The sequence below is a fragment of the Zonotrichia leucophrys genome, chromosome 1A, assembly GCF_028769735.1.
Source record: "Zonotrichia leucophrys gambelii isolate GWCS_2022_RI chromosome 1A, RI_Zleu_2.0, whole genome shotgun sequence".
Classification (NCBI taxonomy): domain Eukaryota; kingdom Metazoa; phylum Chordata; class Aves; order Passeriformes; family Passerellidae; genus Zonotrichia; species Zonotrichia leucophrys.
The window spans coordinates 69,286,277-69,302,605 of NC_088170.1; the positions used below are offsets into that span (position 1 = coordinate 69,286,277).

At 48.5% G+C, this 16,329-nt stretch overlaps 1 protein-coding gene across 4 annotated transcripts in view; it reads right to left on the reverse strand.

Moving 5' to 3' along the window:
- PODXL (podocalyxin like) overlaps nt 1-16,329 on the reverse strand; it is a 47,854-nt gene that overhangs the window by 17,110 nt on the left and 14,415 nt on the right. For all 4 annotated transcript variants that reach the window (XM_064703089.1, XM_064703088.1, XM_064703087.1 and 1 more), the window contains exon 2: nt 147-983. In XM_064703089.1, coding sequence (XP_064559159.1) covers nt 147-983 — 837 coding nt within the window. The remainder of the gene's footprint in view (nt 1-146; nt 984-16,329) is intronic.

Here is a 16,329-nt window from a genome sequence, read left to right on the forward strand (position 1 = left end):
CATCCAGACAACCGTGGTGGAAAGGCCTAAAATGGGACAAGGTGGTGACAGCCCGTAATGGCAGGAGGTGCTTAGGTAGCCAGAGGGAGAGAAAACACAAAAAGGCCTCCCCAGCACAAGAAACCAAGGTTCCTGTCCCCTGTTACCTGCCCCAGGAGCTGTCATGGTGGTTGCATCTGGAACTGTGTCTTTGCTGCCATGTTGCGACATCGGAGTGGTGGTTGGGGACAGGGATCCAGTTGGAGGGGTAACAATTTTGGTGCTTCCAGGACTGGTGGAAGGGATTGGTCCCTGGGCTGGAAAACTGGAAGAAGGAGTAGGCTCCTTGGTGGCACATGGTGGAGGAGTGATAGCACACTCCTTGGAGCTTTGGGAAGAGTCAGTCCTCGGCACTGTGGTGCTCATAGTGGTATTAGGCTTAGGATCCTGATCCATAGGCTGCTTTCCCTGAGACTCTGTGGTGGCAGTGGATGTGCCAACAGCCACTGTAGCTCCTTGTGAACTGGGTGCATGAGTGATGACGACAGATTGTGCAGCAGTGGTGGTGCCTGAGCTTCCCGAACTGGCTGTAGTACCAGGCTGCTGTTGACCAGTGGGGCTTGTAGCAGGGCTGGTTTTGGGGCTATGGGTGCTCTGTGCGGGGCTGTCCTGCCTAGACGTGCTGGCTGAAGGGGAGGCAGCAGGCAATGTGGTCCCTGATGCTGTGAGGGTGGCCCCTGCCACCGGGGCAGGAGATGCAGTAGTGGGGGATGGAGCCACTCCCGGGTTGGTTATGGTGGTGGTGGCGATGCTTTGAGCAAGGGTGGTTGTTGGCACAGAGGTCTGAGTCGTGACAGTGGTGGTGGGTTTGAGTGTGGCAGCTCTTGGTGTAGTGCTGGCTGGTGTGATCTCTCTAGGGCCTGTAGGCTGGGTCGTCATGGTGGCTTCTGAAGCTTTTGTGGTCGTGGCTTGTCCTAGGTCTGCAGTATCCTGAGAGCTGACATCTGGGAAAAGAGAAAACACCAAAGTCAATGCTGAACTAAGGAAACTGCCCTTGGTTTCCCCTCAGAACATGTATCTGTAGAAGTAAACACTGGTATAAACCATGAGTCATTCCCTCAGGGCTTGCCTCGTGCTCTCCAAAGTCATATCAAATTCCATGTTCTGGTGTCACTGTGTCCTGCAGGAAATACAGCAGAGAAGGACAAGAGGAACCTCCAAACACAGTCAAACTAGCAGGACTTTAGAGCAAGAGCAGGAGGACAAGGCTTACTGGGTCTCAGGACAGGTCTCCCTTCCATGGAAAGCCCTGCAAGTGGTTCCCAAAATAAAGCAGGTCCCGCCCTTGTAAGGGGAAGCCAAGGGATGCACTGACTGAAAGTGTCCATCCCTGCTAGGAGGGTCTCCCCCATCCCTGAAGAGATAAGGTGACACAGAATCACAGAGTCATTAAGGTTGGAAAACACCTCCAAGATCACGAAGCCAAATTACCTCACATTATCACATGCACAGAGATCTGTGTTTGCTTTCTGGAGAATACTTTAAACTTTCAAATGATAAAGCTGTTCCTCAGTGGGGGATGCAGCTGAAGGACAGCTCACCTGACAAGAGAGAACTCTCCCACTGCAGAGAGCTCTGCAATGTGCAGCAATGCCAAAATGGGATATTTTCACTGCTAAACCAGTACAAAAACCTAGGTCTATTCTTCTGTTTGTAATCACTGCAGGAGCTCCATCATTGGCCACAGAGAATTTCCCTATGTGGCAATCACCAGTTCTGGGCTCTTGCTCAAATTCACCCCTGGAAAACTTTGACCAATTTTTCACCTTTCAGGAAACATGGGCTGAGCCACTTTATCCATGGATCCCTCTGGAGTCAAAGCAACGACCTGATTTGGGGAGAAGGTTCTTCCACTTGGGGACTGCACAAGAACTGCTATATTTTTTTTTCCCCATGAGGTATTCATATATTATTTCCAACCCTCCAAAACAGGAGTCACACTTCCAAGGATTGATTTTTAGCCTAATGCTGCTCTCCAGAAATATTCTTTGTTCCTCCATGCTGGCATGCAGGCAAAGTATCTTCTCTTTTAGAGCCTGTCTATTGACACTGATTGTGCATCAAAGATCTGATGAAGCTCAAGTTTCTGGTGGGAAAATTTAACTCCACCATGTCAGGATCTGGTTTGAGAAGGAGCTGGGGAATGGGGCTTGGGATGGGGAGGCTGCAACAAGTTTGGGTTCCTCTGGGAACTGCCTGGGGACAGAGTGGGTTTGGAGGGGGCAGAGGAGCTACAGCTAGGCCTTGCATAGGCATCCAAACAAGGAATGGAAAGGAATGGAACGGAATATAGAATATTTCAGTTGGAATGGACCTGCACTGATCAGCTCATACAACTGCCTGACCATTTCAGGGGGATCACAGTACCACAGAGTGATTTGGGTTGGAAGGGACCTCAAAGATCATCTCATTCCAAGCCCTCCTGCCATGGCAGGGACACTTTCCACCATCCCAGGGTGCTCCAAGCCCTGTCCAGCCTGGCCTTGAATGTTTCCAGGGATGGGGCAACCACAGTTTCTCTGGGCACCCTGTGCCAGGGCCTCACCACACTCCCAGACAAGAATTTCTTCCCAATATCCCATATAACCCTGCTCTCTGTCTCTTTAAAGCCATCACCCCTTGTCGTGTCACTCTGTGCCTTTGTAAAAGTTCAGATCTCCTCCCAAAACATGGTTTCCTCACCAGCCACCAAGAGCAGCCACTCCTGGAAACACAATCAAGATCTGAGTGTAACTGAAAGCAGCAGCATGAATTATTTTAGGAAACACTTGGCTGGTGAGAAAACATTTCCATTACATCTGCAGGAAAAGGGCTTTTGTGGCGATAAGTCATGTTTCCTATAGGCTGACCACTGTCTGCAGGAGAAGAAGAGGTAAAGAAGTAAAACACCATCACAGGGTCCTGACAGATAAACCCCACCCAGGTGCTGAAGATAGAAGGGAGTTTTGATCTACCACCTCCTTATCTGTGTTATCAATTTGTGTGGCTTGAATTATCAGTGATGGTTGCACCAAGCTGGGGAGTGACCAGGCAACCAGTGACCCACAAATATTTATGGGTCTGTCCCATAAATAGGGTGTAAAAGTTTGGCAGGGGGTCTGACAACAAAAGAGGAACAAAAAAAAAAAATGCCCTAAAGGTAGAAACAATACAAAAGAGATGTAAAGAAAGAAAGGGTTAGAAGGAAGGAAAGACGAAATCCCCCACTGCTCTCATTTCCTCTTCATGCCCCAGGCTCATCCCAGAGGGGCAGAAACTAAAGGCTCCCAACAGAGGTCAAAAAGACAATTCAATTCAATTCAGTCCAAGTGAAGGGGACAGGACCCTGCTTTGGCTCCGGGCCAGTCCTGGTGGCCAGCTGGGACCACCCCGTGATGCAAGGAACCAGGATCCCTGCCCCAGCACTTTCCTGTCCCACCCTGGGGAGATACAGATAGGATTTTACCACTTTTAGCAAAAAACTGAGAGCAAAAGCCCAAAGCAAGGGGTTATTCTGCCAATGGAGAGATCTGGTGAGATCCTCCTGGCTGGGGTGGTAGCAGGGTCTTTTTTGGGGCACAGAGTGACACAGTCCCCCCCCCCGCAAAAAAGACTGGGAGAAGAACCAAGACTCAAGTTGGTGCCCAAAAATCTCATTAGTATTCTATCTTTCTGTATCTCTGCATCCACTCCTAGTGTTCCTCTTCACTAAGGTCAAAAGACATTAAAAATCCATTTATTCTTCCTCATTAAGCCAGGACCAGTGATTTAAGTGGGATCAAGCATCATGGGCTGGACCTGAAGCATACCAGTGGAGAAGGGCTGTGGCTACAGAGCTACATAGGAGCAGCAACATGCATCTCCACACCCCTCCTGCAGGTTTTGGGGCACCTTTCTGTCAGCATAATTTTCCTTTTCTATCCTGCTGCATTAAATTAAACTCTGTTCTCTCTGCTACTGCACCAGGTGCTGCTGCAGTCACGGGGCTCAATACCTTCCTGCAGCTTTATTGCTCTGAGCTTAATGTTGTTGTTTGTCCAGGGACTCTGTCTCACTGCATCTTTAGGAAAAAATGCATTTCATTTAGAAAAATTGCCTTTTTTTTTTAATGTCTTGCAGGTCACCACCCACAGAAGACCTGGCTTAGGCTACGCCATTGCAAACTTGATTCCAAAGCAGAAACAGCTACAGAGCAAGCACCACAGTCCCAGGAGTCACTATTTTCCTTCCACACATACTGTATCTCTTTCAAATGCCAGAAAATGGGATGTTTTTTCAATGTCTTCCCCCCTCACTAGCCACCTGTGCCAAATTTCAGTGGTGGACCCAAGGGTAATAACTGGTAACGAGCCCCTGTTTGCCTGGGCTGGTGGCCAGTATTGCCTGACAACTGTCCCCAGCAGAAGAAATGAAAAGGATCTGGTAGAAGGAGGAGAAAAGCCCTGGTAAGAACAGCCAGACAGGACAGGATTATGTCTGGGGCCCCTTCAGCATGAAAATCACTCACAAAAGATACAGTAAGTCCTTTTGCAGGGGACAAGTGATCCCTTCATGCCGTGAGCCCGGAGATAAAAGGATTTAAGACATCTATGAGAGAGGAGGAGGATGGAGCATGGAGATCCTCCAAGCTATCATTCCCCTTACCCAGAGGAGACCCTTCCCAAAAGAAAGTCCACATGAATTTCAGCCAGAGTCCCTCACCCTGTTTTCCAGAAGGGAGAAAAAAAACCACCTGCTTCTGACCTTCCTGGCTGCATTTGGCACGCCAAGGCCGCTTTTCTGATTTCACTTTCCTGGACCGTCACCAATTCCCCATTTTACAGAAGATGAGAGCTATTTAGCAGCTACTGGGGGTATTTTGACCTGGCTGCAGTTAATCTAAAGGTTGGTCTGTGCTTCTCTTTTTGTGTCCCTCAGAAAAGCCAAAGCTCTTGGGCTGGGTGTGGGGTGGATCTGTGGGAGGAGGCCCCGAGGCCTGCAGGCACCGCGGCCAAACGGGAGGAAATGAGAGCGCTGCAAAAACATGATTTCATGTCCGGATACGTGTATCCCACAGCCAGGCCTGTGACACAGTGTGGCTGGGACAGCTGGGGACAGCCAGGAGGGGACAAAACTTTCCCTTATTGCTAATTACCCAGATGGGCTCATTTGGGAGGCTGGGAGTGCCCCTGTGGGTGGGGATGGGGTGGGAGTTCTCTGCCAGGGCCTAATGGGATGTGGAAAGTAACCTGTCACAGACATCTTTTATGAAAAATCCTTTCTTTGGGATTTTTCCTCCTGAGTAGATGGGAGGCTTCAAGAACAAAATGTAAACAATGGTTATCTATGCTTTGGAATGCAACAGGTGCATCTGTGATTGGTCTCATGTAGTTGTTTCTAATTAATGGTCAATCACAGTCAGCTGGCTCAGACTCTCTGTCCAACACACAAGCCTTTGTTATCATTCTTTCTTTTTCTATTCTTAGCTTGCCTTCTGATGAAATCCTTTATTCTATTCTTTTAAAATAGTTTTAATATAATATATACCATAAAATAATAAATCAAGCCTTCTGAAACATGGAGTCAGATCCTTGTCTCTTCCCTCATCCTAAGACCCCTGTGAACACGGTCACAGTCACCCAAAATGTAAAAGGAAAGGTGAGCTGCTTTGTGCCAACACAGGTCCTCACAATAGGAGGTACAGACACAACTTTGAGCTGCTTGCACCACCTCTAACTCATGGAATCACAGAATAGTTTGGGTTGGACGGGACCTTAAAGTGCCTCTAGTCCAACCCTCTGCCATGGGCAGGGACATCTTCTACTATCCCAGGATGCTCCTTGAACACTTGAACACTTTCAGGGATGGAGCAGACACATTCTCTGAGGCATCATCACCCTCACAGGAAGAAATTTCCCACTAATTTCCAACTAATATCTAATCTAAAGTGTCTCCCTTCCAGTTTAACCATGCCAGGGAGTGATGCTCTGGCTGTAACCTCAGTGCAGTGAGTACGTGAAATTTTGCAGGCTGGGGAAGGCACTCAGGGGAGAAGTTTTTTTGGAAAGGTCAAGGCTTGGAGAGCAAAAAGAGAATCAAAGAGGCTTAAAATGCAAAGTGAAAGGACATGTCCCGTCCATCCTCCCAGAGCCCACCCAAAGCCAGCGATTATTCCCTCTCCAGGCAGCTCCTCTGATTATTCCCTCCCCAACAGCTTCCCCTTCCTATTTTGGTAACGCCTCCCCCTGTCTCCCCCCCATCCACCTTGTTCAAACAGCTCAGATATTGGCTGAAATTCTATTAATAGTGAGAAAAGGAAACTCAAAAGAATAACTTAGGAAATGGTGGGTGACACACCCCAGGCCGGCGGGCTTGGAGCCTTAGGGCAGCAGCTCCTGCTCCTCCCAAGGCGGGATGAGAAAGCCAAGGAGCCTGAGCAGCCCAGGGAAGGGGAAGGGATGTAAGCCAGGCCCTGAGGAAGTTCCTATTTTCCTCCCCTTTTGTGCAGCCTTTCCTGATTGAACAGGGGCAGCGGGTTGAGTTCATCAAAGGCAAAGCAGGGGCTGAGGCTCCAGGGGTGGCCTCTCCTAGGGGACAGCCAAAGGGAGTGAGGAAGCTCCTGGACTTTTCTTTGCATTGCAAGAAGCTCTTGGGAGCAAGGAGGGTTTTATCCACCCTTTTGCACTGCAGCCATATCTGAGGTGCAGCAGAGCCCAGCCACTGCAGAGGACAGGAAATCTGTCACCTCCTTTTGAAACTGTGAGAGGGATCAGATTGGCAGAATATCACAGAGCAGTGTTATTTATCCTGGAATTAAGCTGAGCTACCAGAGCAAATGGTTACTTCACAGGGTTTTTAATTTTGCCTGTGCAGAGGCTCTTTCCCTTCCATTGGCTTAGGGATAGATGGGATCCAAACAGGGTCCTCCTGAGCTGCCTGCAGAGATTTTAGTGAGGGATGTGGTACAAGGACACTTTACACACCACCCTGGCATTCTCCATGTCTTAAGATGCTTTCTTAATGGGCATCACTCAACCCCCTTTGCTGCCAGCCTCACCATCAGCTTTATGAAATGGCTTCACTCAGGCCAAAGACCAGCTTGGCTTCCTGGGTTAGAGAATGGGGAAAGGTCCAACAGCAGCTGCCAGAGCATTTGCCTCTAATCCATCAGTCCAATCAGCCAGTGCAGACATATCCTCTCCAAACCCCTGCCAGAATAAAAACTGCTGCAGAACACTTTTGATAGAATTGATCTGCAAAATGTTCAAGATGAGACCTAATGGCTGGCTCTAATTAGGGGGGAGGCTGCATCAGAGGTGTGGGCAGCAGGTCAGGGGAGGGGATTCTTGGCTGTGAGGGTGGTGAGGCCCTGGCACAGGGTGCCCAGAGAAGCTGTGGCTGCCCTGGATCCCTGGAAGTCCCAGGCCAGGTTGGACGGGGCTTGGAGCACCCTGATATAGGTGAAGGTGTCCCTCCTCATGACAATGGGGTTAGAATGAGATGATCTTTAAGGTCCTTTTTAAACCAAACCATCTATGGTTCTATGAAATGAGTGTGCCTGGACTCTGATTTAAAGCCACTGGGTTTATTGTCAGCAGAGAACCTCCTTCGCCCCCCTGTGAAAAGACTCTATTGGAAAAACTCTTCAAATTGCTGCTGTTTAGATTGTGTGTGGAAGTGACAGTGAGATCAAGGCAATAATGCTGACAGTGCCCTCCTCTCTGCTGTCAAATTGAAGGAATCTGCAGCCACAGCCTCTGCCCTGAAGCCCTTCCCAATAAACCCTTACTGTCTGCACTTGGAGCAGGGCAGGGGGAAGAAATGGATGTGCTTCAAGCCCCAAGCAGTGTTGCCTCATCTCCAGATGGAGAGGAGCACCCAGGGCTTCCTGCTCCACTGCCAGCCTGGAGATACCCCTTGGCAGGAGATCTGGAGAATGTCCTCACAACATTTTAGGGTCATCTTGAGGACTCTGAGTCTGCAGCATTTTGCAGTGAATGACATCCCTACAGTAGCCAAAGGCCACTCTGCTTTGAGAACTGGGAAAAATTCAAGTTTTCCCTATTTTTACAAAATACAAGTAAGCCTGAAGCCCAAAGAGTAGGACTTGAAGCAAACCTCATGTGAGCTTTGGCTGCTTCATCTTCTCTGTTAGATCTGCCTGGCTTTATTTTATTCACACAACAGCCTTTAAACCTCCTTGATTTCAAGAAACCTACCCACAGCCTCATACACTTTTCCTGCCAGGACTGCAACACATGTCCCCAGAACCCAGGTTTTGATGAACCAGCATTTTCTGATGACAAACTTGCTTCATTAACAAATTCCCCATCAGCTCTTTCTGCAAGTGTTTGAGCCAGCTCAGCTCATCTGCTGTTTCATTTGGAAGTGTGACAAATATTAAAAATAATCATCCCAAGGCACACCTCCCCATACTCCTCTTTTCCTGTAGCCCTCTTCATACTCCCTTGGTCCCTCTAAACACCACATTTGGGGAGGCAGAAATGGGCTAATTTGCTGCACTAATTAATGACCAGACAGTGGGCTTGAGGCAGCAGGAATATCTCAGTGTTCCTCACTCCCACCTTCTCAAAAACATTGTCGTTGAATTGTCCTTCATGTCATGCTTGGAACTCTTCTGAATTTCTCCTCAGAGTTTGCCTGAGATTTGTGATCAGTGGCATTTTTCACTCAAGTGGACCCAGCTGGTCCATCCCAGGCTGTTCTGCATCCCATGGCCAGCCCCAGCCAGAGGTGAAGAATGCCAGCAGTGGGAAGTCCAACCTCTCTTAGGGATAAACATAGGACATCCTATTTAGGATTGTGTCTCCACCACTCTTCTCATGGAAAAATCTGTGGCTATCTAAAAAGTGAAGGGGAAAGATGAAAAAACCACCAGAAGGAGACAGGAAGACCACTGTGGAAAAATGAAAGCTCTGAAATCCTTCACAGGAGGTTGTCAAGGAATCAAACCAACACAAACACAAGTGCCCACCTCTATCCACGCATCCCACAGGCATTTTTCACCAGTAAGCCTGGAAATAATCCTCTTTCCATCAGGGGAAAGAGGATATTTCCATTCCCATCCCAGGCCCTCCAAAACAAAGAGCTTGGCCACACTCCTGTCCTCTCCTGAATCCGTTGTACCCTTGGAGTGGAGCTGCCCCATGATGACCTTGCTGCTTTGGAGGAGGATTTGTGGCCTGTATCAAGATAGTGTCAATCACCCATCGCTGAAGGACACGGTGTCTGCTACATTTAGTCCTGAGACCCCTCTATTTCTGCAAAAGTCACACAGGACTTTGGAAGAAACTCAAGGTTTACACCGAGTAATGGGCCAGAAAGTCTCTCTGGATCAAGGTAAAGCAGTCCCAAAGCAGTGGTTGTGAGTCAACACAACACTGAAAACCTCAGGAAAGCAGTAAGAATACAGAACTTTGTATACACTGAATATCTGAGGTTTATCTTCAATGTTGGAAGTCTTTAAGATGGTTTTTCAGGATGTTGTCTGTAGGCATGCCTTTTTATTTTTATGTTTTGGTTTTTTTTTAAGAAACAGCAAATAAGTTAAAAGTCTAGATTTTTCTGAATTTGGAATCTCATGAATTCAGTAATTTCAGGTCCATGAGAAGAACCTAAAGACTGGGGCTGCCAGATTGGGAATTCCACCTTGAATATATGAGGATCCCATCCACCTTCACCACCTCTCTCCGGGGTGGAAGAAGGGTTGGAGGAACTTCACCACCTCTCCCCAGGGTTGAGGGCTGGACCATGAGTTGATCCCAGCACGGAGGAGCTGTGGAGCTGTCAGGGTGGTGGGAAGGAGCCCTTTGGAGAAGCCAACACCATGAACTGTTGGCCAAAGCATCAGCTTTGCTCTGGAGGGCTGAGCCAACCTCCTTTCTCCACCCTCACCAACGAGGGTATCTGGGCACACAGATTTATTCATTCAGACAGACAAAAGTTCCTCCCTCTGCTTTTCACCCTAGAAAGATGAATCATCCTTTGCTGGATTTTCCTGGAGGACTTCACTCCAGATTTCTTGGGAAGGAGTGAGGACGTGAGCCTGTGAGACAGGAACTGATCTTGATGCAGCCTGATGGCTTGTCTACACAGGGGTACTCAGAAAAAAATTAATCTAAAATTAAAAGGAGGTATGACTTCAGAGTGGATTAGTCAAAGTGCACACAACCCACCAGGTGGCCACTCTTGTTCAGCTTTAAATCACTCTGTATTTAATTTGGATTAAATGAAGTAAGTTAAATCAAACTCTCCTCAGCTCTCAAACCGAATAATGAGGGGGAGCTGATGCACTTTAGGAAGGTTAATTCAGGAGAAATTTGGTGATGGCCCCCAGAAAACAAGCTCCTAAATGTTGCACTGACCAAACATCAGGGATGGGGCACACCTTCCTCTCTAACTGAGGTTGGCCCTTCTGAATTCCAGGGCATGGAAAGCTTTATTTGATGTCAGATTTGATGACACATCATAGAATCATAGATTAGTTTGGGTTGGAACAGATGTTTAAAATCTTGTCCACCCCCTCTGTAATGAGGGACATCTTCAACTAGATCAGGTTGCTCAGAGTCCCGTCCATCTTGGTGTTGAACACTTCCAGGGATGGAGCATCCACAGCTTCACAAAATGTGACAGCATCTCAGCACCCTTATCATCAAAAATCTCTGCCTTGTATCTAATCTAAATTGAACCTTGTTCAGTTTAAAACCATCATCCCTCCTCCTATTGCAACAGACCCTATTAAAATGTTTGTCCCCATCTTTCTTATAATCCCCCTTGACTACAGAAAGGCCACAATCAGCTCCCCCTGGAACTCAGTTTTTCTCGGTTTTTGCCACGGAGAAAGGCAGGACCAAAGAAGGCAGGGCAGAGAGCACCCTACAAGTTGTTGGGTGGCACGGGGAGATGAAATTCTTTGCCTTGCTCTCCTCTCCAGCTGGCTGGGCCCATATTTGGGTTCATGCTGAGCAAGGCAGGGATGGAGCTGGCCCTAAGCTACTCATCCTGCCAGCTGAACCTCTGCCAGCTGGCTGGCACCGGGGAAGAATTGTCACATCCAATGTCACTCAAGTTGGGTGCCGTGCATCAGTGACGTGTCTAGACTTTATCCATGGGCAATGAGGGCCACAAGGATCTCCTGGAGCAGAGCTCCTGTGGGTTGTTGTGCAGCCAAAACTCACTTTTTGTGAGTGTCACTCTAATTTTTGCACTGAGGAAGAGGAAAGGAGGGAATATTCCCTTTCTTGTGGCAGGGGTTCTTCCTAAAGGAAAAGGATCAACCCCAAGCTGGACAACAGGCTTCTCTGCAACCTCACAGCCTGGCAAAGCTAGACCACAGAGAGGTGTTAAAGCTGGTATTAGCAGCAGGGATCTAATGCCCAAACTTGTGCCATCAAAACCAAGCATGCCATCCTCAGCTGGAGGCTGAAGATGCAGGCCCAGCACAGAGGAGGTCCAAGCCACAGCCCTAAGGGGCAGAAAACAAGAGGAAGAGACTCTAAACCCAAAATAATAAGGAGACTTTGGCCTGGTCACAGGCTGCTCTTGTACAAGGGAAAAATGGAGTGGGTGAGTGGGAGAGAGTTTGTGCTGGCACAGTGCTGCTGTGGTACTGCCACACGCTGTGCCCTGCCTCTTGCACCTCCCTTTCCTCTCCACCTCCCCAGAAGATTTACAGCAGGAATCACCCTCAGAAACAGCTCTGCCTGCTCCTGCCACTCCTGTGGGTTGTGTGGGGAGGCTGCCAGTGCCCAGGGTCACGCTCAGGGCAGGACTCGGACATTGCCTGCTTGTCCTGAGGACAGAATGGACCAGCGGAAAAGAGATGGTGGGGACAGGATAAGGCCCAGAGCCTCACCCTCCTTTGTGCACCCAGCGCCTCTGATGAGTCACAGATCAGCCCAAATTTACGCCCTCCAGCCAGAAAATTACTTTTCTGGGTGGCAAGTCATGTTGCCTCCCCCAGCCCATCTCGCACACCACCCACCACCAGGCCAGGATGAACCCAAAGAGGATGACCTGAAATATCTTGAACTGGATAATCCTTGTGGGTCCCTTCCAGCTGCAGATACTCTGTAATTCTGAGGTATTTGGTTTATTGACACTCTAAGGTGATGTGAAAGACACAAGTGATGCCAAGTGACATAGAAGCCACCTCCTAGAGGCACTGGTGATGCCCTCAAGCATCCCAGCTACTCTAAGTAAAATTTTGGGTGATTCCTGGTTAAATATCCTCCCCAGTTCTGTCTACTTTGCTTCTCTTTCAGGCTATGCTGGAGACAGATTCCTCTGCAGGCACATTTGGGACACCTGCAAATCCTCACTGACATAAAAGCTTCCCCCTCACACCCCTCACCCCAGGACTTTTGCAGAGGATGGATGTCAGGATCCATCCCTCCACCACAATCAGTCCCCCATGACCTTGGCTGGCCAGGGTTACTGAACCAGCAGCCCAGAGATTTCCTGTCAATGCCGTGAGGAGAGCTCCACATTTCCTTGGGATCCTTTGTATGTCTGCGCTATTTTGGGTCCTACCTTTTTTTTTTTTATTTTTTTCCCTCCAGTTCCACACCCACACCTCCCTCAGGGTGGGGTCTTCCCAGATGATTGGGAAGCTCTATATATACACACTGCATGCATGAGCACCTATATATATATTTATATATTTATATATTTATATACTGGGCCTGTGAGTGGAGCCTCCGGGCAGGGACTTGGCAGGAGGCTCGGTGCTATTCTTTAGATGGGGAGAGCCTCGGAAGGGAAGGACACAGCCAACCCTCCCTCTTATTCAAAACTATTTAAAGACTGTCTGGCACTGAGTTTCTTTCCCACCAAATGGCCCCAGTGACGATCTGGCTTTGCAGGCCCCTGGTTTTACAGGCCTGTGTAATCTGATCTGCTTCTATTGTTGGCAAATTTGTAATTGCCTCATTATTTAACTCTCCTGAAGCTTTACAGAAAGAGAAATCCATTTTAGCTTTTTGTTTTGTTGTTTGTTTGTTTTGTTCTTCAGGAGAAGTGGGACTCGGTTTCCATTTGAAGCACTCGTGTTCTTTGATAGCTCCTGCTCCTCCCCTCCTTAAAATAAATACACATGATCACAGAAATCACTTATTAAAGACACAAACAGTGAGAAACTACCTTTTGCAGTGCTGTCCTAGGGCAGGACCCTCCAGCACAGCATATTTGTTACCTAATGGCCTCTTCAGTGGAACTGGAAGCAGCACAAGTAAAGGAAGTGTCCAAGGCCAGGTTGGATGGGATTTGAGCAACCTGATCCAGAGGAAGGTATCCCTTCCTAGGGGGTGGAATGAGATGGTCTTTAAAGTCCCTTCCCACCAAACCATTCTGCAGTTCCATGTTCTAGGATTTGCCCCCAGAGAGGAAGGATGCTCCTGTAAGCACTGTGTGCTGGCTCACCTCCTTGCTGAGCCACAACTCTCTAAAACAACCCTCGTTGCACTTGTCAACCTCTCCCTGCCTCAGTTCCCCATGTTTACCTGCAGGAATGGACAGATTTTGGACAGAGGAGCTGTCTTCATTTGCAGGCTGATCCAGCACCTTGCTAACCGGGGCCCCAACCTTGGTTGGGTGCCAGAGCAATACAAATAATTACTAATAGTAAATCCCATGGGAGTCTATTACATTATGGTTCAACTTCCTCCCAAACAATTGCTCCTCTTCCTTGCTTTGTGTGTTCTTCAAAAGAAGCGGCTGCTGTGCTTTAGGGCTGGGACACAGGCCCTGGTAAACACACACCCAGCGTTCCTGCTCAGCAGGGCCTGGGCAGCAAAAAGGAGATAAATCTGCTTTGAGACAATCACACTGCAGGCTGAAAAAGCCCTGGGGGTTTAATGGAAATGGCAAGGTAGCTGCACGAAGCAGGGTTTGTCCTGTGGAGTCCCTCAGGGCACATTTGTTCTCTGGTTTGGGGATGGCATTACTTAGAGTGGCAATGAGAGGAAGAATGCAAAGAGCAGAAGTGGCCAGTGGTCTCAGGGCTCAAAACACCTTCATTCAGAGGGTGGTGAGGGTCCTGGCAGTGCAGGAGAACTGAGGGAAGCAAGGATTTACTGTGGGCACATCTCTTGCCAGTGCTTGGACATGTCCCTGCTTTCCAATTGCACTGCACCACCCAAAAAGTACATAAATTTTTATAAACTATTAGAGTTAATTAGAGTTTGAGTAGTTTATTTTCTAGGGCAGCTGCAAGGGGGAATGAAACTAGAATGATTATTAAGTAAGTGAATGAGGCTAGTTGACCAACGATGATGAATGAGTGTTCTACTGGTTGGCTGCCTATTCAGGTTAGGACGAGGACGTTAGCGACATAAAGATGGTCCAGAAATGGGAAGAAAAATGCCCTTGTCCCACAACCAGTGGATCAAATTGCCCTTGTAAGGCCTGCAGAGTATGGGAGCACCACAATGCCATAGGTTTCGGTGCAATATCAAACCCCTAGAGCAGTTGGGAGCCCAAAATACCAAGTGTCCAACAAAAGGTGTGATGGTAACGCAGAGAAGCCATCCCAAAGTGGCTTGAGGGGGCTTTGGGTGATCTTTCTTGGGGTTCTTGGGGCCTCAGTCAAACAGCTTGCTCTGCAACACATGGTGGGATATCTCTGAGGAGGTTTTCCCATTGCCAGGACCAGAAATTAAGGCCTGCACAGCAAGTGGCAAAGTGGAGAAGGAAGAAAGGTCTTGCTTCTTAATCAGCCAACTGGCCTGACTTAATGCTGACAAAGAACAATGTCTATTTTGGTCATCCCTTCCAAGATGGAGCCTGCAAAAGCTTTAATTAGTCAATTAAAAGTGGCTTTGTCATAGGAGATGAGACACAACCGGGATCAGCCAGCTGGGTTCTTGGCTGCTGAATGACATTGTCTTTCCAGCCCAATGACCTCATTGTTAATGACTCAATAGGGGAACAATGTTGTCCACCCAGCAGCCCAGCAAGGAGTGAGATTCCTGCCTGGTTACAGCTGAGCAGAAGAGCATGGGAAGTTGTGGGATGTCACTGGGTTGGGGATGCAATGCTTTGCACTCAGTAGGTTTCAATGGTGTGGTTGCGTGCTGAGAAACTGCAGCCAAAAAAATGTAATATATGAAAAAAAATACAGTACACAACAAGGGTCAAACTCAGGTCCCCAAAACTCCCATGACAGGTAGTGAGTTTGAGCACAAAGAGATTTGCTGGTTGGGGATGCAATGCTTTGTATTTAGCAGGTTTCAATGGCGTAGTTGCATGCTGAGAAACTGAAGCAAAAAAATAAATGTAATATATGAAAAAAATACAGGACACAACAAGAGTCATACTCAGGTCCTCAAAACTCCCATGATAGGTAGTGAGTTTGAGCACAAAGAGATTTGCCAGGCAGGGAGGAAAAACCTAAATGGTATCTAGAGGAAAGCAAAGCTTACAGCACCTGCACCCAGGGTGGCTGGAGGGAACAGACCCCGTCCATGTCACCTATTGAGCTCAGGGCTTTGCTGAGCTCAAAAACATCTCCCTGCCATCAAACCCTTCTCTCCAGGGCAGTGCCTGGAGGCTGTGCCACAGGGAAGGCTGTGGCAGGGCAAGGGAAGGGAGCAAAGGAAGCAGGAAGGAAGAAGGAGCTGCATCCCCTCCCTGCTGCTAATCATCCTCCTCTTCCTCCTAAGAGAGGCCATCAGGTCTGCAAATACCAGGCTGAGTTCTCACCTTGGAGGGCATCCACAGCTCTGGGTACAGGAGGGAGCTGTGGGGCTGGGCTTGATGGTAATATCCCAATTCCTTTGCTTCTGGGGTGACAGACACCAGGTCCTGCTTTGTGCTCAGCAGAGAAACTCTGACACGTCAGCTTGGGCATTTCCTTTAGGAAACTGAGCTGGACTCATGGTGGGGTTGGAGATGGGAGGAGAGGGCAGGGACATGATGTGACCCACAGAAAGCCACCAGCAGAGCAGAGGGGAGGGGGGCACTGAGCTGGGATTTAGTGGGTGCTGCTGGTTGTAATCCTGGAGCTGGAGCCCCTGCTCTGGTGAAGGCTGCAGCTGCATGAACATTCCCGGCATGTTTGCAAGTGATCCCTGGCCAAATCAAAGCATGGCTTTCCTGCCAAAACTACCTGAAGACAGCATCCCTGATTACAGCTAGGAAGAAAAGAGCTGAAAAATCCCCACACACATTTCAAATGTGCATTTGGAGAAGCACTATCAGCTGTGCAAAAATACCCTCTCACTGCCCTGAGCCCATCTCCTCCTGACATCTCTGGAAATTATTCTCTAATTGGATAAAATGATGCTGGACACCACTCAGAAATCAAGCCCTGAG